Source organism: Halichoerus grypus, chromosome 1, assembly GCF_964656455.1.
Source record: "Halichoerus grypus chromosome 1, mHalGry1.hap1.1, whole genome shotgun sequence".
NCBI classification, from domain to species: Eukaryota; Metazoa; Chordata; class Mammalia; order Carnivora; family Phocidae; genus Halichoerus; species Halichoerus grypus.
Window position 1 is genome coordinate 109732591 of NC_135712.1, and position 27994 is coordinate 109760584.

A 27994-nucleotide genomic window follows, 5' to 3' on the forward strand; every position below is an offset into this window, starting at 1 on the left:
TTCACCAAACACATGCACCATAGGTAAGTTCATTGGCTCTACAGCATGAAAATTACTTACTGTTCATTACGAGGAAGTGGATCATCATTAGGTCTTCACCCTCATCATCTTCACATTGGATGGATGAGGGAGGAAGATGAGGCACTGGTCTTGGCATCAAAGAAGTGGAGGAGGCGGAAAGGGAGGCAGGAGAGGCATGTACACTTGCTGTAACTTTACAGTAATACCTTGTCATTTCTGTCGGACTTTTTGCTCTGTTATTTTTCTAAAAATGTTTCTATACAGCACCGGTCATTCTTCCACCATTTGCTTTAGTTTTGGTGCCCAAAGCACAGAAGGGTCCATGTCCTAAAGCAAGTCAAAGGCAGTCTTTGAATAATAGGAACCCTTCTGCCAGACTGTCTAAGGTCAGTTTGTTTTCTGGCGCTGCTTTCTCTGTGTCTTCTTCATCATTAGGCACCGGTTTGGAAGCATTAATCTCTATCAAGTCATCTTCTGTTAATCTCTCTGGTGTAGTATCTATTAGCTCTTGAATTTCTCCAAGATCCATATCTTGAAGCCCTTCACCACCACTTCCCTGACCTGCTCCCCCATCCCTTTTTTTTTTGCCATATCCAGTCTTTCATGATTTCCTTGATTGGCTCTGGGGTAAATCTTTTGAAGTCCCACACACCATCTGGACTTGGTTTTCTCCAGCAGGAATTTACCGTTTCAGACTTGATGGCTTCCATGGCTTTTCCTACAACCACAATGGCATTTTCAATGGTGTAATCCTTCTGGATATTCATGATGTTCTATCAGGGGTTCTCTTCCATAGAATATTGTGATTAGTGAGCCTAATGATCCCCTTAGGACCCCCTGAATTAGAAGATGAATTAGAAATGTGTTGTGGGGGCAAGTAAGCCACTTTGCTGCTTTTGGTGTTGAACTCATAGGGTTCTGGGTGGCTAGGGGCATTACCCTACATTAAAAGAACTTTACAAAGCAGTCCCTTGCTGGCAAGGTACTTCCTGACTTCAGGAACAAAGAATCGATGGAACCAGTTTGGAAAAAATATTCTCATCATCCAGGCCTTTTTGCTGTACAACCAAAAGACTGGCAACTGGTGTTTTATCATTTCCCTTCAAGGCTCTGGGGTTAGCAGCTTTATAAATAAGGGAAGTCCTAATCATGAACCCCAAATACATTTGCATACAACAGTGAAGTTAGCCTATCCCTTCCTGCCTTAAATCCAGGTGCCTCCTTCTCTTCCTTACTAATAAATGTCCTTCATAGCCTTTTTTTTTTTTTTTTTTTTTTCCCCCAGAATAGGACACTTTCATCTACATTAAAAACCTGTTCAGGCAGATATCCTTTCTCCTTAATGATTTTTGTGATGGTGTCTGGAAACTCATCTGCTCCCTCTTGGATGGTGAAAGCTGCTTCTCCTGTTATCTTGATATATTTTAAGCCAAATCTCTTTCTAAAATTATCAAACCATCCTTTGCTGGCATTAAATTCTCTGGGTTTAGATCCTTCTCCTTTCTTTTGCTCTAAGTTTCATATAATGACTTTGCTTTTTTCTTGAATCATATTAGAGTCTACAGATATGCCTTTCTTATAGCAATCCTGTATTTTTCAACATAAGATAAAAAGGTATTTTGCAAAAAGTGCAAGGTTTTCACACCTGCTGGTGTAGCTGCCGTGACAGCTTCAGGAATTTCCTTTTCTTTTCTTACAAAGGTCCTTACACTGGATTCATTTATGTTAAAGTGGCAGGTAACTGCAGCTGCAAACCTCATATTAACTTTTTCTTGTAATGTCATAACTTTTCTCTGCTTCTTGGGAGCATTTCCAGCATCACTAGTGGCACTTTGTATGGGTCCATGGTATTATTCAAGGTTTGTGATACTGCACTAAACATGATGAAAACTACATGAGAACCATGAGAGATCACTTTTTACTGCAGTACACAATTTACTGGAGAGATGAATTACACGTAGATGATTAGTGTCATACAGCATTTTTAAATGGATACAACACTTGAGCTCACCTCAATAGCAGTAAGAGGTGGCTACAAAATTATTATGGTAGTACAGCATGTACTACAGTTAATTTTAGGCGGTTATGATTTAATATTGTACCTTTGCTTACATTTTTCTCAACATATCATCTTTAAGTGTGTGTATAAGTTCTGATAAATTTTAACTTTTTATAATGGATTTGTGCATATTTTATGCATTTGTGACATACTTTTTTTTTAAACTTTTTCAATGTTTCTAGGCTATGTGGTTTGTCTGCGATGTTTTTCAAATTGTCACAAATCTCCAAAAAAAATTTCCAGTATATTTATTGAAGAAATTCACATATAAGTGGACCCACACAGTTCAAACCTGAGTTGTTCAAGGGCCACCTATCATCATTTCACCACTTTCAGGTTACCCACAATTCCATTCAAGAATGGAAAACATTTTATTGTATTTATTAGTATTAAATGTCTTTTACCTTTCTTATCCTATGTCTGATTTATTTATATCTAGCTCCTAGAATGTGCCTAGAATATAGTAGGTACTCAATTTTTGTTAAACTAAGCTTTGATTAATTAACCATTTTGATGGTGAATACAAATGAGTCCGCCACCCACCTATGATCTTAATATGTCCCCAAATTGTGTATGTATATATTATACACACACACACACACACACACACACACACACACACACACACACATATATATATATATAATTAGCAAAACCCATTAGGGCTAACATCTTTCAGTCCTGTCTAAATAATTACGTGTTCTCCTTTTGACTCTGATGCCTTAATGATAATCCTATAAGACTCATGAATGAGTCACATCAACTTCTGCTTGCACATTTTTTTCACCCATTCCAAGAGAGTGACAGTTCCTCATGTCTTCAGTTGCTTCACCTGGCACGGGCTAGGCAATCCTTTTGCACATATTTCAGTAGTCCAGTGTAACACAGCTTTATCTATATGTGGGTATCGTCCCTGCTTAGGTTCCACAAAGCTCATTGTCTTGTTTCTCTATAAAGTAAGGACTTGTAGCTCTGTTTTCAACTTTTTGAGGAACCTCCATACTGTTTTCCAGAGTGGCTGCACCAGATTGCATTCCCACCAACAGTGTAGGAGGGTTCCCCTTTCTCCGTATCCTCACCAACATCTGTCATTTCCTGACTTGTTAATTTTAGCCATTCTGACTGGTGTGAAGTGGTATCTCACTGAGGTTTTGATTTGGATTTCCCTGATGCCGAGCAATGTTGAGCACTTTTTCATGCATCTGTTGGCCATTTGGATGTCTTTGGAAAAATGTCTGTTCATGTCTTCTGCCCATTTCTTGATTGGATTAGTTGTTTGTTGGGTGTTGAATTTGATAAGTTCTTCACAGATTTTGGATACTAGCCCTTTATCTGATATGTCATTTGCAAATATCTTCTCCCATTCTGTCGGTTGTCTTTTGGTTTTGTTGACTGTTTCCTTTGCTGTACAAAAGCTTTTTATCTTGATGAAGTCCCTTAAAAAAAAAAAGATAGTAGGAAGGGAAAAATGAAGGGGGAGAAATTGGAGGGGAGACGAAACATGAGAGACTATGGACTCTGAGAAACAAGCTGAGGGTTCTAGAGGGGAGGGGGGTGGGGGATGGGTTAGTCTGGTGATGGGTATTAAGGAGGGCACGTATTGAATGGAGCACTAGGTGTTATACGTAAACAATGAATCATGGAACACTACATCAAAAACTAATGATGTAATGTATGGTGACTAACATAACAAAATAAAGTTAAAAATAAATAAGGATTGGTGGCTATTTCTTTGATAAACATTTGTTTTACTAATATTAAATTTATGTCTAACTTCTGTTTCCAGGCCTTTTTTACCTACCTAATAATTTCTTGTTTTAGTGCCAAAGCATAGTGTAATCTTAAAGCAAACTTTTTTTTTAAGATTTTATTTTAGCGAGAGAGAGAGAGCAGGGGGAGGGGCAGAGGGAAAGAATCTCAAGCTGACTCTGCGCTGAGCACAGAGCCCGAAGCAAGGCTTGATCTCATGACCCTGAGATCAGGACTTGAGCTGAAACCAAGAGTCAGACACCTAACCAACTGAGCCACCCAGGGGCCCCTTAATATAAATATTTTAAGTGGCAAACTTAATATATGGTACCGACAGTGCATGTAACTCAGTTAAAGAGAAAACAATGTAAATAGCTAAGATAGTGTTCGTGTGCGATAGTGGAAGCCATTTCAAGACTGACAGCTGGTCAGGTGCTACTGTAAAACACCTTCAATTTTAAGACCCATCTCAAGTTACAAGTTAAGAAGTGGCAGAAATATGACCTTAGAATTAGGCCTGCTTGCCCACCTTCATCCCTCCCGCCAACCTTTCCCGGGCATCCATTGGCTGAGGCCAGGGACATACAGATAAATAAGTATGGATGTTATAGTCTTGTGGGAAGACAGATAACTAGTCATTCTAACAGTGGATGGGTGAGGAGTAGGATGGGAGGAGTGAAAGGTATAAGGAGAACATAAAGCAGAAAGCCCACCCAGAAGTGGTGTTGTGACTGGGTCCTGAAGGATATAAGTAGTTAGATATTGATGGAAGAGGGCATGCCAGATGGCAAATGATGGGAAGTAGAAGGAACAGCATATTCCAGAGCCTAATAAGGCATGGCAGGTTGAGAAATGGAAAGCATGTCTGTGTGATGGAGAGAATGAAAGTAACATGATAAGATCTGCATCTGAAGTAAAATACCTGATGTCCAGGGCCTGCTAACTCTGGTCCAGGTGCTAGCAAGAGTAAGCATACCAAGATGTGAGTATAATTCTGTGATGAGGTTTAATTAAGCCAGAAGTCTGCCATGTTCTTTGCTTTGGTAGGGTCTGAACACAGGGTACTGATGAGTAGGTTAAGGGTCATAGCTGGTTGGTAAGTGGGTGTTTAAGAAGAGCCTCTTATGCGTACTCAAGGATTTTCAGGCTTGCCAGCTACCTTTTCTGCATAGGTTTAGATTTTAAAATTTACCAAAGAATGCTGAGCCAGCTGTAGGTAGCCCTACCTGTCACACTGGAGTACATACTCAAGGGTTTGGAGTCCATCCCTGTTGTCACAAATGGCACAATCTCATCCTTTCTTTTTTTCTTTTTCTTTTTCTTTTTTTTTTGCTAATATTCCAATATATATACATACCACATCTTCCTTATCCATTCCTCTATTGATAGACACTTAGGTTACTTCCAAATCTTGGCTATTGTAAATAATGTTGCAATAAACATAGGGGTGCATCTATCTTTTCAGATTAGTATTTTTATATTCTTTGGGTAAATACCCAGTAGTGGAATTATTAGACCATTGGTATTTCTATTTTTTTTTTATTTTTTGAGGAACCTCCATACTGTTTTCCACAGTGGCTGCACCAATTTACATTCCCACCAATAGTGCATGAGGGTTCCTTTTTCTCCATACCCTTGCCAACACTTATTTCTTGTCTTTTTTATTTTAGCCATCTGATAGTGTAAGATGATCTCTCATTGTGGTTTTGATTTGCATTTCCCTGATGACAAGTGATGTTGAGCATCTTTTCATGTGTCTATTAGCCATCTGTATGTCTTTTTTGAAAAAAAAAATGTATTCATGTCCTTTGCCCATTTTTAAATCAAATTGCTTGGGGTTTTTGTTTTTTGGTGTTTAGTTGTAGAAGTCCTTTATATAGTTTGGATACTAACTAGTTATTGGATGTATCATTTGCAAATACCTTCTTTCAGTAGGTTGTCTTTTTGTTGACGATTTCCTTCACTGTGCAAAAGCTTTTTATTTTGGTGTAGCCCCAATAGTTTATTTTTGCTTTTGTTTTCCTTACGCAAGGAGACATATCTAGAGAAGGGTTTCGATGGTCAATGTCAGATACATTACTGCCTGTGCTCTCTTCTAGGATTTTTATGGTTTCAGGTCTCACATGTAGGTCTTTAATCCATTTCAAGTTTATTTTTGTGTATTATGTAAGAAAGTGGTCTAGTTTCATTCTTTTGCATGTAGCTGTCCAATTTTGACAGCACCATTTATTGAAGAGTCTGTCTTTTCCCCACTGTATATTCCTGCCTCCTTTGTTATACATTAATTGACTATGTAAGTATAGGTTTATTTCTGAACTCTCTATTCTGTTCCATTGATCTATGTGTCTGTTTTAGTGCCAGTACCATTCTGTTTTGATTACTATGGCTTTGTGGTGTATCTTGATATCTGGGATTGTAATACCTGCAGCTTTGTTTATCTTAAGATTGCTTTGGCAATTTGGGATCTTTGTGGTAACATATGAATATAGTAATATATGTTTCAGCTTTGTGAAAAATGTGGGTATTTTGATAGGGATTATATTAAATCTGTAGATTGCTTTGGTTAGTACAGACATTTTAATTAATTCTTCCAATCCATGAGCATGGAATATCTTTATATTTGTTTATGTTGCCTTCAGTTTCTTTTGTCAATGTTTTATAGTTCTCAGAGTATAGATTTTTCACCTCTTTGGTGTTTTATTATTTCTGATGCAATTGTAAATGGGATTGTTTTCTTAAGTTCTCTTTCATCTGTTCATTATTAGTGTATAGAAATGCAACCGATTTCTGTATGTTTATTTTGTATCCTGTGACTTTACTGAATTCGTCATTTCTAACAGTTTTTTCATGTAGTTTTTAAGATTTCTTACATACAGTGTCATGTCATCTGCAAACAGTGACAGTTTTCATTCTTCCACATCAATCTGGATGCCTTTTATTTCTTTTTCTTGTGGGACTGCTGCAAGTAGGACTTCTGAAGAGTACTATGTTGAATAAAAGTGGTGAGAGTGGACATCCTAGTCTTGCTCCTGATCTTAGAGGATAGCTCTCAGTTTTTCACCAGGAAGATGTTAGCTGTGTGTTTGTCATATTTGGCCTTTATTCTGTTGAAGTAGGTGTCCTCTAAACCCACTTTGTTGATAGCTTTTATCATGAACAGATGTTGAATTTTGTCAAATTTTTCCTATTCATCTGTTGAGACGACCCTATGATTTTAATCCTTTGTTGATGTAGTTTATCACATTGATTTGTGAATATTGAACTATCTTTGTGTCCCCAGAATAAATCCCATTTGATCATGGTGAATGGTCCTTTTAATGTATTGTTAAATGCAGTTTGCTAATATTTTGTTGAGGATTTTTACATGTATATTCATCAAGGATGTTGGCCTTTAGTTTTCTTGTTTTGTGGTGTCTTTGTCTGGTTTTGGTATCAGGGTAATGCTGGCCTCATAGAATGTGTTTGGAAACCTTCCTTCCTCTTCTGTATTTTGGAATAGTTGAGGAGAATAGGTATTAACTCTTCTTAAGCTGTTTGTGAATTCTACCAAACAGTTAATCTTTTAAAGGACAATGAAGTTCTATGACCCTTCAAACATTAAAATGAGGAAATAGAGCTGAACTACTTTTAGTAAAAAGTGGGAAACATAAGCTTATTATTTTGTTTCCCTATATAAGGAAATTATTCTTTTAGGTAATATTTCTGAGTACCAAATATATATCAGGCACTTGCTAGGTACTGGAAATAAAGCAGTCAATAAGACAGACAAAAATCCTTGTGACCATGGATATAATACTGTGGCAGGGTATATAGACAATATCTTTTTAGAAATCAACCTAAAGACAAAAAAGTAGGAAACTTCCTATTATACACTAAAATTTCCAAATTGTTCTTCCAAATTTTAGCAAAAGCTATTTCTTTAAAATGTTCAAATGTAAAGAGGCCACAACTGGCAATAACTCAATTGTCATTTTTCCTAGATATAATAAAATGCAAAAAAGACAGAAGTCCTTCCAGTCCTCAGCAATGTCCACTTTGCATGAACCCCAGGACCTCTAAAGGCACGCCCTTAGCTATGGTCCCAGCTGCAGCTTTCCTGTGTGCCAAGCCAACCATCGACCCATCCCTGAAATTAAAGAGCCTCACTGTTCTGGAAGACAGCAGTCCTGTGTCCATCTCTCCCCAAGATTTCATGGCACCCCTTGGCTCCATCACTTTGAATATGACAGATCAGTTTGGAAATGAAGCTAACATGGTCTGCAGTATCCAAAAACCCTCAAAGACATCATCCACTGCATTCACTGAAGAAAATGACTATATCATGCTAAATACATCATTTTCAACATTTCTGGTGTGTAACATAGATAACAATCACATTCAGCGAGTGTGGCAAGTTCTGGCTTTGTACAGTGATTCTCCTCTGATTCTAGAAAGGAGCCACTTGCTCACTGAAACACCACAACGCAGCTACAAATATAAACAGGTGGCTCCTAAACCTGAAGACATCTTTACCGACATAGAGGCTGAACTCACAATAGATCCCCCTTGGTTAATGCAAGACCAAATCTCCTTGCAGCTAAATAGAACTGCCAGCACACTCAGTACATTGCACATCCAGTATGCCAGTGATGTTCAAGTCACTTTACCAAGGGCAGAAATAAGGCCAGTGAAACATAAATGGACCATGATTTCCAGAGATAACAATACTAAGCTGGAACGCACTGTTTTGATTGGTGGGACCATTAGCCTAGAATGCCCAGGCCAAGGAGACCCGACCCCACATTTGGAGTGGCTTCTGGTTGATGGGAGTAAAGTGAGAGCCCCTTATGTTAGTGAGGATGGACGAATCCTAATAGACAGAAGTGGAAAACTAGAACTCCAGATGGCTGACGGTTTTGACACAGGCATATACCACTGCATAAGCACCAACTATGATGACGCAGATATTCTCACCTATAGAATTACTGTGGTAGAGCCCTCCATAGAAGCCTATCATGAAAATGGGGCTCATTATACAGTTTTCATTGGTGAAACACTTGACCTTCCATGCCATTCTTCTGGTATCCCAGATGCCTCTGTTAGCTGGGTTCTTCCAGGAAACACTGTGTTTTATCAGTCCTCCAGAGACCAGCAAATTCTTAACAATGGCACACTAAGAATATTACAGGTCACCCAAAAAAACCAAGGTTATTATTGTTGTGTAGCAGCCAACCCATCAGGGGTCGACTTTTTGATTAACCAAGTTTCAGTCAAAACGAAAGGGCAAAGGCCAGTAGAGCAAAATGTAGAAACAGATGGATCTGGACTTGAGCCCAATCCCATTGCTCATCTTATGGACCCACCAGCTGTGCAACTCCCTACATCTGCTCCACTGGGAGCTGAGACTGGAAAACAAGTCTTGAGCACAAGTAAAAAGCACAACTATCGCGAGTCAATACACCGGCGGCGAGGAGATTCACCAAATCGACATTTTAGAGAGCACAGGAGGCCCTTCCCTTCCTCTGCTCGGAGAATTGACCCAGGACACTGGGCAGCACTTTTGGAGAAAGCTAAAAAGAACACTATGCCAGAGAAGCAAGAAACTACTACGGCAAGGCCCCCTTCAGTGGTCACCCAACTCCTAAAGATACCTGGGGAGGAAATAGACTCTTCAGGCATGCTCCCTCCAGATGAGGAACTGATGGCCCTGGCAACTGAGGCTCCTAGTGTTCTGGCAAGGACACTGATTGCCAATTCCAGAAAAATACCTGATAGCCCTGTGACAAATGTAACTGCTGTCACTGAAGTCTCTCCAGTTGTGGGTCCACAAATCCTACCACCTGAAAAACCAATAGATTTCAAGCCATCTCCTATTAAAACTACAGCCATGTCAAAGCATATCAACCCAACATTATCAAGCAAAATGCAAGGCACAACCAATGAAAATTTCTCTACTATCTTTCCTCTCTTACCTGAAGCAATGCAATTTCAGGAAGCTGACAACACTGGGAGGAAAAGAGAGCATTTACAAAGTACAGTCCCAAAAGCAGTGGGGACTATGAGCAAAGATGCCAATATCAAAATGCTGAGTAGTGCTAACAGCAAAGCTGATATATTCTTAGGGTCAGTAAATGCCACAAATAGTCATCAGACATCTGTAACAGGAGTCAGTGACCCCAGGAGCAATCACCTCTATCCATACATTACTCAAAAGCTTAGCATCTCTGAGATACCTTCAGGCCCATACACTGCTGCTCATTCTCAGTCACAGAGTCCTAGAAATAGTACAACTAACATCCCACTAACATCTAGGCGCTTTGGAAGACGGAGGAAAATTTGGGGTAGGGGTCGAATTACCAGCCCATATAGAACTCCAATTCTTCGACAACACAGATATGGCTTTGTGAGACCAACATTCAGAGTTTCTTCTGAAGAAAGCACTACTGCATTTTCAGCCACAAAGGTCAATGTGGTGTGCCCATCCTGTTCTCCCGGGGAAAAGCTCACCACTGCTGCAGCAGCATTGTCTTTTCCAAGTTCTTCCCCTATCATGCTCACCAAAGCTGAAACTTCCAAAGTCACAGAAGAAGAGTCTACAACTCTAGTCCACAATCCATCATTACTATTTGAGAACAAACCAAATGTAAATGTTGAGAAAACAATACCCACAATAAAATATTTCAGTGCTGAAAGTACCCAAGTGACTCCAACGGATGCAGTTATGACTCATGCCCCCAAATCCTTACCTGTGGAAAAAACTATAACAAATAATGGCTACCCAAGTGTGTCTAATACCAATGAAGTTAAAAGAGATTCAACGTTTATATCACCACTTCCAGATCCCACCACCAAGCCATCTATGTCTACTACTACAGCCATTACAAGATTTTTAAGAAGGAAAATTCCCTGGCATCAAATCTTTGTAAATAACCATGTCCAAAAAGAGAGGTTAAAGAATCAGCATCAATTTAGCTCACGAAAAAGCACAGCCACAATGCTTACTAAAATATCTCCTGCTTTACCCACAGATAAAGTTTTCCCTTTCCACTTCACAACACTCTCAACAAGTGTCATGCAAATTCCATCTATAACATCAGCTACAACTCGCCAAAATATCACTGAAACACACAGTCCTATAAGTCTCCCAACAATGAAAAAGCTGCCCTTTCCACCAGTTTACCCTACACCTCTTAATATCGCAAGCAAAGAATCAAGTACCAACAATTCCATATCAATGCAGACAGCCAGGCTGACAGTTCCTCCTACTGCCCCTGCATCAGTCATTATCAGTAAAACCCAAATAGCCAGACCCAGCACACGAAACATACAAAGAAAAAAGGAGCCTCAGAGGAAGAGGAATGACCCATACTCCTCTCCCAGTCAGAGGTCTGGCTTCACTGCATCCACTACTATGATACCTCCTGATCTAACTGCAACTGAAACTTCAACCAAGCCCAGTATCTTTGCTTTCACTCATTCTCCCTTAGAAAACACAAAAGGAATTTCAAGCACAATGGGTCTTTATCCAAGAACACTTACTCTGACAGATGTAATTGAAGAACTACCCCAAGAGAATACTCAGACTTTGAAGAGCAGAATTGTTTCTGAAATCACTTTGTCCAGCAAACTACACCAGAGCACCACAACTAGGAACACAATCATTAGACACTCAACCGTGCCCCCATTCCGGAGTGTCAGTGCTGCTCCAGTGCCAGTTCCCACCTCCCATCCCTTGAGTAATCTCACAGACAACATGGCAACTCCCATTTTTAGGATGATGACAAATACAATGATCAAGCCACGTGAATACTCTAGGCACAATGCTAATCCACAGCAATTAGCAGAGGTTGCAACATCTCCCAGAGTTCGCCCAAATGTCAAGGTCACAATTGGAACCACCCACTTTATCTACTCCAATCTGTTTCATTCTGCCTCTACACCAGCACTAATAACAGTTAAACCACAGAATTCTAAACTGACTTTCTCTCCCTGGTCAGAAAACCACTTCTGGCACAAGTCATACCCAGAAATTGCTGAAAAAGGCAAAATGCCAGTAGTGAGCATATTGCCCACTCCAGGCTTGCCAGAGGACACCACTCATGCTTCAAATTGGGATATTCAGAAGTCTGCAAAGAAAAATGGCTTTGATGAGACACCAGTTCAAAAAATAACAACTTCTGAACGCCTTCCCTTTGATTCTCTGTCTAGGAATATATTTGAAAGGCCCAGAATAGTTGGAGGAAAAGCAGCAAGTTTTACTGTTCCCGCTAACTCGGATGCCTTTCTTCCTTGTGAGGCTGTTGGAAATCCCCTGCCCACCATCCACTGGACCAGAGTCTCATCAGGTATCTGAAACTGTTTTTTTACACTTAGTCTTGTTTAGTCATAAAACAAAGAAAAGATTGTGTTATGTTTCAGGGTTACACATCCAAAGAATCAACACCAGTTTCAAATCTCTCTAGGACACAGAAACTATTGATATTCTCATTTGACATTTGCTGCATAATTTTTTTTGCTCATTGGAAGGTTTTAAAACATGTTAATTAAGAACATTTTTTTGTAATGCTTTGAAAGTAGATACAGGGAAATATGATTTGAAAAAGAGAAGGGTCATTGTGTTGAGTCATATGGCTTTTTAAATTAAAATTATGGAAATAAGCTTCCGTGAATAATTTTAACACTCTTAACACTAAGTGTCCTAATTTTAATTTTAAATATATTTGCTCTCAGTAGCCTAACAGCACCCCCCAAAGCTTTCCTCTTGAGACTTTCCCTTAAACAATTTGTTTTCTATTTAAGCTTTGATGACCCATGACTACAAATTTCTTTCTTCTTATCAGGATTTGATATATCTAAAAGGAAACAGAATAGCAGATTCCAGGTGCTGCCCAATGGCACCCTGTCCATACAGAGGGTGGACATTCAGGACCGCGGACAGTACCTGTGCTCAGCATCCAATCCACTTGGCACTGACCACCTTCATGTCATGTTGTCCGTGGTTTCCTATCCCCCCAGGATCCTGGATAGACGTACCAAAGAGATCACAGTCCACTCTGGAAGCACTGTGGAATTGACATGCAGAGCTGAAGGTAGACCAAGTCCTACAATTTCCTGGGTTCTCGCAAACCAAACGGTGGTTTCAGAATCATCTGAGGGGAATAGGCAGGCCCTGGTGACATCTGATGGAACACTGGTCATCCACAGTCTCAGCATTTATGACCGGGGCTTTTACAAATGCATGGCCAGCAACTCAGCTGGCCAGGATTCACTGCTGGTCAAAATACAAGTCATTGCAGCCCCACCTGTTATTCTAGAGCAAAAGAGGCAAGTCATTGTAGGGACTTGGGGTGAAAGTTTGAAATTGCCCTGTACTGCCAAAGGAACTCCTCAGCCCAGTGTTCACTGGGTCCTCTCTGATGGCACTGAAGTGAAACCACTGCAGTTTATAAATTCCAAGTTGTTGTTACTTTCAAATGGGACTCTGTATATAAGAAATGTAGACTCTTCAGACAGGGGCACTTATGAATGCATTGCTACCAGCTCCACTGGCTCAGAAAGAAGAGTGGTAATTCTTACAGTGGAAGAGCGAGAAACCATCCCCAGGATAGAATCTGCATCCCAGAAGTGGACTGAGGTGAATTTTGGGGACAAATTACTACTGAACTGCTCAGCCATTGGGGAACCCAAACCCAAAATAATCTGGAGGCTACCATCCAAGGCTGTTGTCGACCAGTGGCACAGGTAAACCATACCTTTGTGTTGAGATTGTCTTCTTTATCTATTTAGCTGTACAATTTCTGAAATGGAAAAAGTGATACAGTGAGGTCAGCAGCAGATTTAGAGAGCTCATAGACTCTGCACATAAAAGTCTTTCTAAAGAGACCTAATCCTTTTGAGGTTAACGTTACATATAAAAAGGAAGCTTCTTACGTGCTTAACTCTACCAGCCAGCTATTCAATTCTTACTGAATTTACATAGTTAAAAGCAGACTAACAATCTCATTTGCTGTCATACTTGTGACAGCTTTAAAATGGTAACTGTGGAAAGGTATTTATAATTTCTCTATCCAAAAAGAGGAGGGAATTTTGTAATGCAATCAAGGTTCTGGGTAATTTTGAAAACAATTTCCACTACCCATGCAAAAACCACAATGCAGGAAGTATAGAAGGCATTACACTTGTGATGTGAATAACAGATAAAGTTCAAAATTTAGGTTGTTAAGGAAAAGGTCTAAAACACTTACTAGATTTAAGTCAGTTTTGGAAAATGGAAATCTTTTATCAAGAGGCATGAAAAGATTTAAGGAATGTTTTAAAAAGTTAACCCAGGGCCCCTGGGTGGCTCAGTCATCAAGCGTCTGCGTTCGGCTCAGGTCACGATCCCAGGGTCCTGGGATCGAGCCCCACGTCCGGCTCCCTGCTCCGCGGGAAGCCTGCTTCTCCCTCTCCCACTGTCCCTGCTTGTGTTCCTGCCCTCACTCTCTCTCTGTGTTTATAAATGAATAAAATCTTAAAAAAAAAAAAAGTTAACCCAAAGGAAGTCTGGAGAGTGTTTCAAAACACATTATTAATATCTCAGAATAAATCTTAACCAGGTATTCCAACAGATCCTTTAGAGGTAAACAGCAAAGAAATTAAGTAGGTTGTTTATATTTTGTTTGGGGAAGTATTTATGGGACACAGATTGTTCAAATTGTGGAAGAGGCAACAGAATGTATAAAGATCACAGATGGGGTACCTGGTGGCTTGGTTGGTTGAGTGGCTAACTCTTGATTTCTACTTGGGTCATGCTCTTGGGGTCGTGGGATCGAGCCCACGTCAGGTTCTGTGCTCAGGGGGACGTCTGCTTGAGGTTCTCTCTCTCTCAAATAAATAAATCTTAAAAAATAAAGATCACAGATGCTACCATGGGCCCACCAGAGGTACTGGCATTTTTTTCTTTTATAATTCAACTTGTTTACTAACTGAACACCTCAATTATTATTTTGCCACTAGCCTCAAAAAGGCAAGAATATTCTTTACTTAGAAGCTTTAGATATATCAACTGAAATAAAAGGGGCCATTTACTGCAAGAAAAAGAAAGTCCTTGCTGTTTCCATTTTGTAGCTTCTAACATTTGAATTTTAGATTCTAAAAATGCAAAAACATGCATTACAGCTATGCGTTTCTGCATACCCCACCATGACCAGAATAAGCAAAACCCTGTCCCTTTCTTAAAGCCTACTTGTCACCTGAACCAAAAAGCTTTTTCTGGGTTTTTAAATGGTCTCAGACTCAGAACACCACCAGTCTATCTCTGGTACTTTCGACATATGTGACCTGTTTCAGCACAGAATGGTTTCCTCTTCTTCAGAACCAAAGAGCTTGTTACAAGAGCAGAACCTCAGGTCCCACCCCAGACTTGCTGAGTCAGAATTTGCACTTTAAAAAGATACCCAGATGAATCACATGCTTAATAAAGTCTGAGAAGCATTGCTTTAGAAGGACTACAGATGCTTTCTTTTACTTGGGGAACACTCTACTTTGGAAAAGTAAATTTTCTCTTAAAAACATCACTTTATAAAAAGAAGCAGCTATAATCTCTTCTTATATATTACCACCTCCAGATGCATCAGATTTGGGGACGGGACAAGGTCACTCTAAATCAAAGGTTTTCAAAGAATGCAGTCCCCCTGCCAGTAGCATTAGCGTTGCCTGAGAACTCGGTGAATCAGAAACCAATTCTCTCTTAACAGGCAATCTGTGTTCTTAGAAGCTTCCAGGTGATTTTAGTGCCACTACAATAGGAGACTGGTTCTCAAATTTTATTGTTCGTAAGAGTCACGGTCACCTGGGACGTTTGTTACTCAGTGGGTTCCCAGATCCCTGGCCAGATCTCGTGAATCAGAATCTCTGAAAAGCGAAGCCAGGAAATCTGCATCTTACATGAGGCAGGCGCCATGTGATTCTGATGCATGGGATGAGAGAACTGTTTGTGAGAGCCAAGGCTGGGAGCAGTGGTTCTCAGATTTGGCTGCACATGAGAATCACTGGAAAACTGAGTCCTGATGACTAGGCCACACTCCACGCCAATTAAGTCAAATTCTGGAGGTGGGACTCGTTTTATACTCCATAAATGATTTTCATATACATCCAAGTTTGAGAATCAGTGCTTTTATAAAGCATTTGAGAACAGCCCTGAGAGCTGAGGCAAGTTACTAAGGCTATCTAAGCATCTAAATACTAAGGCTCTCTAAGTAAAGTATTTCCAGATGTATAGTGAGGAACTACTTGAAGATTTAAAAATAACAGCACCTTTTGTAATGTACCACACAATACTCTCCATACTTGTTTGCTGAGAATGAAAAGTGACTTGGGCTGTTTGACTTGATTAGCTGCTATCCTATCCACCTTTTCCTCTCTGGTTTCACTTACCTGCTTATCACACTGCCAAAAAATAAGAAGAAAAACATATATAGATGTTCCCTTATGGGTATTCTTGATCCCGGTTTTAACAGCAATTCATTTTCCACTGGTCTTTCTGAAAAGCTAAATCTGGTTTTAGCAGGAAAGATGTGCCATCTGGCGGCTCACTGTGGTAACGGCATGCTGCGTAATAACTTCAGGGAGAAAAAGGTAGCGCACAGCTTGACAAAATGCAGAGATCACTTTACAGCTGCCTGCAAAGGACAGATGAAACAGCAGGCTTCTAATGAGTCTTACATTGGCACTTCCTCTCTTCATGGCAAAGTATAACTTATTTTGTAACCAAATAATTATATTTTGTTACTAACCTTTTTAAAAAATATAACCTGGCATCTTTTCTGAGCCAAGTATACATGGAAGTTCTTTACTGACATATCACAAAACAATCATTTGATATGTAAAATGGTCAAGAAAGTCCTAAGGTATCCAATATTTCTAGCATTCTCAGCATTGTATCTTTCAAATCACCATTGTAAAGGAGTTTCATTTCACTAAATTTTAACTGTTCAGTTAGATAATTTTCTTTCTCAGAAAATGGTTTAGGAGACAGTAAATAAGCTAGTACTGATTTTAATTTTATTGCAACAGTTTAAGAAAATGTCCATAAAGCTAATCCTATGTAAATAAAGACAACTCCCCTCACCCCTTGCTAATAGCTGCACACTCAAATCCATCTCTTCTCTCCTTAGAATGGGCAGCCGCATCCATGTCTACCCAAATGGATCCTTGTTTATTGGATCAATAACAGAAAAAGACGGTGGTGACTACTTGTGTGTGGCCAGAAACAAAATGGGGGACGATCTGATACTGATGCATGTGAGCCTCCGACTGAAACCAGCCAAAATTGACCACAAGCACCATTTTAAAAAGCAAGTATTCCATGGGAAAGATTTCCAAGTTGATTGCGAGGCTTCTGGCTCCCCATTGCCTGAGATTTCTTGGAGTTTGCCTGACGGAACGATGATAAACAATGCAATGCAAGCCGATGACAGTGGCCGCAGGACCAGGAGGTATACCCTTTTTGACAATGGAACCTTATACTTCAACAAAGTTGGGATAGCAGAGGAAGGAGATTATACTTGCTATGCCCAGAACACTCTGGGGAAGGATGAAATGAAGGTGCACCTAACAGTAATAACAGCTGCCCCACGGATCAGGCAGGGTTACAAGACCCACAGGAGAATCAAGGCTGGAGACACAGTGGTCCTTGACTGTGAGGTCATCGGTGAACCCAAACCAAAAATATTTTGGTTGCTGCCTTCCCATGACGTGATTTCATTCTCTAAGGATAGGTACACATTTCATGCGAACGGGTCTTTGTCCATCAACAAAGTGAAACTGCTCGATTCCGGAGAGTATGTGTGTGTGGCCCGAAATCCCAGTGGGGATGACACAAAAATGTACAAACTGGATGTTGTCTCCAAACCTCCATTAATCAACGGTCTGTATACAAACAGAACAGTCATTAAAGCCACAGCCGTGAGGCATTCCAAAAAACACTTTGACTGCAGAGCTGAAGGAACACCATCTCCTCAAGTCATGTGGATCATGCCAGATAATATTTTCCTCACGGCCCCATACTATGGAAGCAGAATCACAGTCCATAAAAATGGAACCTTGGAAATTAGGAATGTGAGGTTTTCAGACTCGGCAGATTTTATCTGTGTGGCTCGGAATGAAGGAGGAGAGAGCGTGCTGGTGGTACGGTTAGAAGTACTGGAAATGCTAAGACGACCAACATTCAGAAATCCATTTAATGAAAAAACAGTTGCCCAGCTTGGAAAGTCCACAGCATTGAATTGTTCTGTTGACGGAAACCCACCACCTGAAATAATCTGGATTTTACCAAATGGCACAAGATTTCCCAATGAGCCGCAAATTTCTCAGTATCTGATAGCAAGCAATGGTTCTTTCATCATTTCTAAAACAACTCGGGATGATGCAGGAAAATACCGGTGTGCAGCAAGAAATAAAGTCGGCTACATTGAAAAATTAATTGTGTTAGAAATTGGCCAGAAGCCAGTGATTCTTTCTTACGCGCTAGGAACAGTTTACTGTATCAGTGGAGAATCCCTATCACTGCACTGTGTGTCTGATGGAAGCCCTAAGCCAAATATCAGATGGACTACACCAAGCGGTTCTATAATAGATAGACCTCAAGGTAGTGGAAAATACATATTGCATGAAAATGGCACCTTAGTCATTAAAGAAGCAACAGCTTATGACAGAGGAAACTATATTTGTATGGCTCAAAATAGCATTGGCCATGCACTGATTACCATTCCAGTAATGGTTGTAGCCTACCCACCCCGAATTACAAATCGCCTACCCAGGAGCATTCTCACAAGGACAGGAGCACCCGTTCAGCTCCGATGTGTGGCCCTGGGAGTCCCCAAGCCAGAAATTACATGGGAGCGGCCGGACCACTCCTTGCTCTCAATGGCAAATAAAGGGGGGACTCATGGACTTGAGCCGTTTCACCCCCAAGGTACCCTCATCATTCAGAATCCCCAAACTTCAGATTCTGGGATCTACAAATGCACAGCGAGGAATCCACTTGGTAGTGATTACGCAACAACGTATGTTCAGGTCATCTGACATGAAATAATAAAAATTGAACAAAGTCAACATCTGGACAGAGTTTATTTTTTGGAAGAAGTTTAATCAAAGGCAGCCATAGGCATGTAAATGAATTTGAGTACATTTACAATATTAAATTTATAATGGACATGCAAAATAAAAAGACTTGTAAATAAATGCAATATGACTGATAGTGATTTGTTAATTGATCTCCAAACAAACTTTTAACTTAAGGCACTTTTATTTTGCCAACAAATAACAATGAACATTAAGGTAAAACTGTCCACCATAAAAGAACAAATGGCTAATGTATCTGAATTCTTCATTAAAGAATGGACTTTGTTCTTTCACTACCAGTTGCCTAGTGTCCACCTTCTAGCAATGTTACAAGCATGGCACTGAGAAGAGAGACAATGGGAAAGATTAAATTTGCAGTCTTGATTGTAAATTTACAATTTTGATGTACAGATATTTTGTGGCTGACTTAGAAATATTTTAGTAAAACCTAGAGAAAATAAGCTCTGAACGGTTTTGACTAGGATTCGGTTTTGTGTACACTGAAAATTTTCATTGATTGGGAATACAAAAATGTTTTAATAACTGTGTTTAAAATACATGTAAAAAGCAACTTAACACCTACACATCATAAAAAGTGAAAAGGGGGTTGATTACTTTTTATTGAAATAAACTTATTAAAAAGGCTTCATTAAAAATACAATGAAACTTCATCACTTCAAAATCTAACACAGGCATCCTTGGTTTGGAACTTTTTATAAGGAAAATATTCTGAGAAGGAACCATTGCTTTATGAACTTATTAAGGGATAATCCTTTATGGAAGAGGAAAATCTAAATCTAATACATAAATACATATAATGAAGTTTCATTGTACTTAAAATTTGATCAAATCTACACAAAATGTTGCTTTTTGTAATTCAACGTGAATTGATTTGGGGGACATTATGAGTCATCTTTTCTAATTCTAGAGGCTGGGATGTTCCAGTGTAATTTATCCAGAATTCATTCAAATATCTGCCAGTTATTTAAAGTGGAAAAAAAAAAATGCCATAGGTCTCGCTCGGATCTCTCAGCACACAAAACAACTATGTTAGCCCCTGCTGATGGTCTGAGACACAGGGGAGCTTACTTCATTGTGTTTTCATCACACCAACTTTCAGCTGGCTCCACCTAAGAGGTGACCTGACTGCTACTATCTCGGATGCTGGTACCCTGTGGCCACAAGAGGTCAAAGGATACTCATTCTCACTGTGATCTCCTTCCACTGCCGGGCCAAAAGGAGTAAATAAGAATGACAAATGGAAGCTATTAGGAATGAGACTAGAGTGTAAACAGGTATGTCTAAGGGATTCTGATGCCCAATTACATTCAATTTTTAAAGTCTTATTTTTAAGGGAAAGGGAGGTCTCCATCTTCTCCTAGGATAATTTCCTGTCTTACAAAGCAAATTACCAGGTTCTGTCAAAGGATAGGGTTTTCCCTCGTGATCATTTTAATGCAAATTAATGCACTTGCTAAGAAAGAAACCTCTTAGGATGTGGGATTAAGTGGAAGGAAATATGCTAAGACTAGATTATAAAAATTCCAGTCATTCTCTTTATAATGCACAGGGGTAAGCCAGTCCTAGGTTCTTCCTCAACTTTCCATAGAATCTGAACTATAGAGCCTTACCATGACTTGGCTTTGTCACCGGAAAAGAAAAGGACACAACAAGAAAAAAAGTATACCCCACAGCTTTCATGTGCAAAATGATTATTAATAAATTAATTTCACTACCTTATGCAAACTATAAAGTGCATATGAATGCTATGCAATTATCACACTCGTTCTTGAAACGATATGACTGCTGTTTGCAATACTGAGCTATAAAAATATATGGTTCAAACTAAAAACTGGCATTTTAGATCCCAATAATTCTTCCAAAGGAAATCAGGACAGAACAGGACTCACTCACTAGGCACAACATTCACATTTCGGTTGTTTTGCCAAGGCAATCAACATATGGATAGATTACTTGGAAGAAAAATAACTTCATGGACTCTATGTAGGATTCTCAAGAGGGAAAAAAAACCAAAACCTGATATACAAAACCAGCTGAAATGTAAAGATCTGTCTTCTGAAAGCAAAGTATGTTATAATTTCGTGAAAAGAATGGTCTTGAATGTTTTGGCAAAGTCTTTTCCAGCCCAGAGTAAACATGAAATGAGCAGGCTGGAGTGAACTATTTCACAGTGTACAAAGCAGTTCACATGGATGCTGCCACAGCAAAAGTAAGCGGACATGTATTTGAGGTCGTTTGCATGAGTCAAACTTTGCAATGAGTAACTCACCTAGGAAGATATAAATTATTTATATAATGATTTGCAAAAGAAATGATCTAAAGTCATACTAGCTACATTTTAAAAAAGTAGTTCTACATGGTTTGCTCATTATAGACAAATCTATTCACAGTATGCTCAACTACATTACTTGTAAAATCATATGGCAAAAGAAAATGAATTAACACAAAACATGGGAAAATATCCCCCACATGTTTTAAAATGCCCTGCAATTTTCACATTCAAAATTTTATGCATCTAAATCTAAAAAAATATTATATGGAATACTCTTAAGTTACACAAACTGATAATAATTTACTGTATTTTTTACTCTAATAGGAGCAAATTACCACATACTTGAACAAAGTTAAAATAGTTACTATTTCTTTATAATAAATTTGATGTATAATTTACTTGTGCTTTTTGCACCAATTTATAAATACAGTATATGCAATACACAACCAAGACTGACACCAACATTAATAATTAAATTCAAAATAGCAAATACTTACCATACAAAATAAACAGCAAATACATCTTTATGAAAACCAGAGCCTTCTGGACTCAGGGGCCAGATTCTCTGGAAACCACATCAAGTTTGAGCACTGTGGAATCTCAGGCCAGCTGCAAGGTTGTTTTTTCTCAAGTTGGCATAAGGTTCAGGAGAACCAAGAGTCATTTTTGCCAAATCTGGCAATAAATAATTGGAACAATTCCACTGTGGTTTGTTCGGGCCTTTAGAATTAACATGTTGTACCTTCACAAAGACTCTGGTCAATGCTCTTGCCACTGAAAACAAATTCGAGTACAGCTACTTCTAAGAGGCTTCCATGTATCTGAGGGTGGCTCTCACAGAAGCCTGGGTTGAAGTTCTTGGTCTAAGAAGTTTAAGTACTAAGCAACAATCTGTTTCAGCACCTTTTGACCACAACAAAAGCAAAGAAAAATCCTACATAAATAAGAATAAAGTTTATAAAGTGCTTATGAAATTACAAACATTTCAAATCAGAGCAATGCAAATAGATGTCCATTTCACCATCACAGGTGAAAGAAGAATAAATGGATTACTCTCCTGTCAAGACCTGACATGCCTTTCAAATCAGTAGTTTGGTCCAGCACAGTTTGGGGGGGGGGGGGGGGGGGGAGAGAAGAAAACAACAAACTTCATCATTAATGAACACATATTTTAAATCCACCATAATTCATTCTTTCTATGAGATCCAAAAAGAAGCACCAATTTCAAAAGATCTGCTACCACGCTCTTCCTGGAGTAGGCCCACATGATCCACATTTTTATACCTACTTTAAGGTTGAATTTAACCAAAAAACCCCAAACCACACTTCCTCCTTTTCTTTTTGTTTTAAATACCTCTATATGAAATGTAGCACAAAATAAGAAAACTTCAAAGAAAGGAAAGAACAAAAGGACATTTCTAAAGACTGATGCATTAAATTTGATTTTCTATTTTTCAGTGCAAACATAAAACTTTATGTCTTGTCCTCTTCCAGATTCAGAAGTGTGATGGATGCCCATAGGGAGTCACTCCTTGCTGTGGCTGGTTACCTAATGGGAAAAATAAATTCAAATAAAATCGCAGATGCAAAATTATGCCACAGATAGATGCTACCCTCTTGCCACGGTTCTCTGTACCAGCCTCAAGAACAGGAGGACAGAGAAACCGGCCAAGGAGTGCATGCTAGCCCAGGGACCTGAGCAGTGAGGTCTGAATACCCTAACTGCATGCATTCCACAGGGGCACTGGCTCTACCTCAGAGTCCCACACCTGCCGGCACAAAGCCTTCGGACAGCAACCAGCCCCTCTAAAGTCTCTGAGTCTAAACTAAGGAACAACTCAATACTAACGTACAAAAGGACGCTAAGTATTGTGAAATACTGAAAGTTCCCCTAACTTTTATAAAAGCAGATCAGAGATTTTACTTTAACACGGACATTATAGTAAAGTGAGAGAAGTGGCATGAAACAGGGTAATTTTCTACAAATGGCCATATAAGGTACGTAAGAGAGAAGTGTGTAAGGGTGTCTACACGTGCGACAGTGGCTACGTGTGTTGACTCAGGTGTCTGCCTATACATATATGTACATGTGTGCAAGCACACACACACACACACACACAAAACCTAAAGAAGAGTAGGCACAAAAAAATGACAGGGACTTAGAAATAACTACTGCTTCCCCAACTCTGGTGGGACTATTCAAGTCCAGAGGCTCCGTCCACATGGTTAAGATTTAGAAGGAGTCCTCTGGGTTGTACTGTGAGAGCTCAACTTAGTGGCCATCACTCAACAAAGAAGGCTGGCATAACTGCTAATATCAGGGAGCAGAGTTTCTGGAAGGGGACCATCTGAATTCAAGAGTCCCAGCTCTGCCTCTTACTTTTAGCTGAATAACCTTGGACAAATGAGTCAATCAATCTCCCTTTTCTTTAGCTATTTCCTCGTCCATAGTATGGGAATGGTAATACCTTCACTCATGGGGCAGTTTAGGAATTAAGTGCATTAATCTATGTAGATTCAGAGTGTCTGGGTCCAAGAAAGTGCTCCATAAATGACAGATTAAAAAAACTGCATATCATGAGCTCTGGGAAACAGGAAAGAGAGTAGGTACACTCCCAAAAAGTGCCACTGCATAAAAATCACAGGTACTTATTTCTAAACACTAGAAAAAAATCTAAAATATAAGCATGTTGTCTCTGCCTTAAAATTATATTCTCTTTAACCATGTGAAAGTATGAACTCTCGAATAAAACAATGAAATATTAACCACACATATAATAGACTACCCCTGTTAAGCAGTAGTTAGAAAACAAGACCAATTTAAATGATTTAACAAATTAAATGAGGCTAAACGAGGGAAATACTTTTAAAGAAAAAGGAAAAAAAAAAAAGAAAAAAGACCTTGGTTATGCCCTAGTAGAGACGCAAGGTACATGAGGGGCATTTCCTCTGTGAGGAAATCAACAGGCACAGGCAGCAGGTGGAAATTAAGACCAAACCCAAGTTGCCCCTCAGTCCTAACTGACTCTCCTCCTGACAGTATCCTACCAGAGTTGCACAGCTGACTTTAGGACTAGCTGGCCTTCACTCCATACCTCCAAAGCACACAACCAGAGACCCAGGAGAAACTGCCAGTCCCACTAGTCTCCTCGCTGCATGAACGAAAAAGTACATGGTCCAGAAAATGGTGGTAGGGCTAGCACCGGGATTCAGACTTCCTAACTCCTAGGCCAATATTCTTTGCATCACAGGGGGCTGGTTCGCATTTCTAAAAATATCTCCTGTGACGTCAAGCAGCACAGGGAGGATTTGATTCATGAGAGCACGCTGCCGGCATCTAGAAGAGGTGTGGTGAGATGGGCTGTTGGCATCGCTTTAGAGAGAGAGCACAATTAAAAAAAAAAAATCACACCAGCATAGCAGGCCCAATTATTGGGGACAAACTGCCCTGCTCTACTGCTTGTGGCATTAGCAGGCTGTGAGTTCTCTGCACTGTTATCAGAAGGACAGGATGGCGCAGTAGCAAGAACAGTCACGGCCCCAGTGACCAGGAGACAGGTCTAGGGCTGGCCTTCCTCTACAGGTGGCTTTGGGAGGCCAGCTCCCTCACAGCACACTTGAGGGCATCGGCCGAGTTGGTCTCTGAACCTTCCAGCTTGGATAAAAAGGGTACCTGCACTTCCACGTGGGTCTCCCAAATGAAAAGAAACATTTCCAGGTTCAGACGGAAGCAAGAGGAAAACATCTTCACTGAACTCAAAAAACAAAAACAAAAACAAAACAAAAACCAAAAAACAAACAAAAAAAACTTGGGACTTTCCAGCGGCAAGGGGAGGGAGCATTTAAACCAAACCCAAACCCAAACCAAACCAGCCTGGACTCAAATGAAGATGTAAATGGTCCTGAAGGAAGACAGGGCGCTGTCTGAGGAGCCAGCACGTGTGTTCTGCTTGTCTTGAATCTCCTGGGAGCCATCTGCTCTGGAACGCGGGGGTACTTACTAGAAAGCTGCTTCTGGAGCTGCCGCACCAGGGCCGCCGTCTGTTGCTGCTGCTGGGTCTGCTGCAAGCCTTGCCTGGGGAACTGCAAATGTGACGAAGACAGGAGGGCAGTCAGCCTGCACTGCCCGGCTCAGACACGGACAGACACTACCTGCCGGGGTCGGTCTGCAACACACCGTCGACGCTCTCAGATCAAAGCGCCATGCCCAGTGGGTGTACGTTAATTTTCTTCTACACCCCGATGTACAGCTAGTGAGCATCTGAAGTGCCCAATCCATTCAAAATCTCACTCTCCAGGGGGTCACTTCGCATTTCTTGGAAGAGGCGTGATGAAGGAGTCCACTCCAGGGGTGGCCCCAGAGGTCAGATCTCCTTGTTATCGTATCCTTCACCAGCTAGCTAGTTAGGATCATGCTATCATAAACCATTTTCATTGGCCACATGAAAGCTCTCTGACCGGAGGATTTGTTCAAGCACCACAGGCCGTGCCTTGTATGGATGGAGACAAGAATCTGGTGAGGCAGAGCAGTACCCTCCATCCAGGACCCATTTGGGACTATGCCCTTCCATGGGATGCTGGATGAAGGTCAGCCAGTGTTACTATTTTCTCTGATACAAAGCAGAAAAACAGCACCTTGCCTGTTTATTTTCCTAATGCCCAAATCAAGAGGGAAAAATAAAGCAAAACTCCACCTTTCATTCACGTGGAAATGTTAGTAAAATAAAAAGTGCTTTCTTTTCTATTCAGTGGTTTCTTTATCTGGAAATACTACCTATTTAACAAAACCGAATATGCTACCATGTACTCGGCAGTGTTCTAGACATTGTATGTATACATTAGCCCATTTAAGCTTGACCAGGTAATACCTATTCTCAATCCTTTATCCATATACGATTTATTATGACACGTCCATAATGTACAGACCGACCAAGGCCTAGGGCAGTACAACATAATCAAACTAAATTTCTGCAGCAAAACATACAACTAGTCCTATCAGGCAGAATGAATGAAGAAAGATGGGGGTCTGTTCAGGTCAGCTTTTGCAACCAAATGGGTTCAGGTCAGCCTTTGGGGTTCAATGAGTTACAAATAAAATTTCCATTTCAAAATAAAATGTCAAAATTCAGTTTGGATTTTAGAAATGAATATAAGGGACTGTAGACCTTTACTACTATTATTCTCATTTTACAACTGAGGGAACTGAGACTCCAAGGTGTTTAATCACCTGCCCATGATCCCTGTAAGTAATGGGGCAGGGATTCAGACAAAGCTTTCTGGATTCGGAACTTCCTATCTTAACTGCAATCCAGTGCTACCTTTAATTGGGAATATTAGCTTCCAAATATTAATTTACTTGGAAATAATCACAGATTCTAAATGGTGGGCTGCAAGAATGTCTGATCTTTTTTTATTAAAGACTTTTATTTATTAGAGAGAGAGCGTGCCCACAAACAGGGGGAATGGCAGAGGGAGAGGGAGAAGCAGACTCCCCAGTGAGCAGGGAGCCCGATGTGGGGCTGGATCCCAGAACCCCGAGATCATGACCCGAGCCAAAGGCAGATGCTTAACTGACTGAGCCACCGAGGTGCCTGATGTCTAATCTTATCATTTTATTAACTAACATACTGAGGTACACATGCATAAATATTTAACATTTATTCATTCAACAGATACTTAGCTGTCTTCTTTTATAGTCATTTAAAATCTGCTCCAAATAGAGTAATTCACAGAATGAAATATGGTAGTGATCTCCTCAGAGTCTGTATCTTGAGGAGCCTTGGCAGTAACTAATTCATAGGAAGCTCGTGTGCATGTGGGTGTGTGAGTACGCATGCACACATGCTGGCAGGTAGTGGGTGCTCTGCTGGGTGGCCTTAAGAGATATAATATCCTCCAGGGGACCCCAAAACTATTGGGGAGGTCTGCAAAATCAAAACTGTTTTCATAATAATACTAAGGCACTAGTTGTTCTTGCTCTCCTTGTCTCAGGAGTATACAATGCAGTTTTTCAGAAGCTATATAACATGTGATATTGTAACAAACAAGGTCTTCAATTTATTCAGACAATAAATTTTCAAAACTGTAAATGTCATTCTTCTAATTTTTTATTTTGAAAAATATTCTTATATTTATATTCATTCATTATTCATAAAGTGTTATTTCTGGTTAATATCTAATGAGAATTTTAAATGTATTAGTAAATACTGGTAATATTTGTTTTAATTTCTAATACAATAAATATTAATAGACACACAAACGCTCTTTGGGTCCACAGTAATTTTTGAATGAGAAGTGGTTCCAAGGCCGAAACTGAGACCAGTTTCGTTCGGCACACCTCCCCCCGACCCCCTCCATCCAAGGAAGTGGTGGGATACGGCTGCAGTCCATAGTCTCCTCAGTTGTAGTGTTTTTCCTGCATCCGTTTCTCTCAAGGCCACTCTGATGCAAAATTTAACTTGCTTCCACCTGTATGTGAATGTCAGCAAGCAAGAGACCCAGCTTACAGCCTCCCTGGGCCCTGGAGCACCTGAGGCCAGGGAAAGAGAGCGTGCCACCAGCTCTCCACAGAACCGTCACTGAGGAGCATTTCAAACCAAGTCACTGAGCTCTTGCACAAAACTGGCTGAAGCAGCATAAAGCCATCAGGAGAAATTTAAAGAGTCATCCTCTTAAGCTCTTCCCCAGACTTCCTGAGTTAAAATTTCTGGGCCAAATGTGCTAGAAATCTGTATTTTCAAATGGTTCCCCTAAGTGGCCTGATGCTTGGCTAGATTTCAGAATCATCCCCA

At 40.1% G+C, this 27994-nt stretch overlaps 2 protein-coding genes and 1 long non-coding RNA gene across 8 annotated transcripts in view; 1 reads left to right on the top strand and 2 right to left on the bottom strand.

Moving 5' to 3' along the window:
• LOC144381577 (uncharacterized) overlaps positions 1-2668 on the bottom strand; it is a 34941-nt gene extending 32273 nt beyond the window's left edge. The window contains exon 1 of the long non-coding RNA XR_013446967.1: positions 61-2668. This is a non-coding gene — a long non-coding RNA (uncharacterized LOC144381577). The remainder of the gene's footprint in view (positions 1-60) is intronic.
• IGSF10 (immunoglobulin superfamily member 10) overlaps positions 1-19016 on the top strand; it is a 64731-nt gene extending 45715 nt beyond the window's left edge. For both annotated transcript variants that reach the window (XM_036072534.2, XM_036072533.2), the window contains 3 exons: positions 7810-12153; positions 12649-13549; positions 16963-19016. In XM_036072534.2, the coding sequence (XP_035928427.1) occupies positions 7810-12153; positions 12649-13549; positions 16963-18871 (7154 nt within the window). In that variant the 3' untranslated portion in view covers positions 18872-19016. The remainder of the gene's footprint in view (positions 1-7809; positions 12154-12648; positions 13550-16962) is intronic.
• Positions 19017-19994: 978 nt separating this feature from the next.
• The window catches only part of MED12L (mediator complex subunit 12L), a 318467-nt gene continuing 310467 nt past the window's right edge, over positions 19995-27994 (bottom strand). For all 5 annotated transcript variants that reach the window (XM_078070369.1, XM_078070350.1, XM_078070359.1 and 2 more), the window contains 2 exons: positions 25205-25286; positions 19995-22752 (listed from right to left, as the gene is read on the bottom strand). In XM_078070369.1, the coding sequence (XP_077926495.1) occupies positions 22700-22752; positions 25205-25286 (135 nt within the window). In that variant the 3' untranslated portion in view covers positions 19995-22699. The remainder of the gene's footprint in view (positions 22753-25204; positions 25287-27994) is intronic.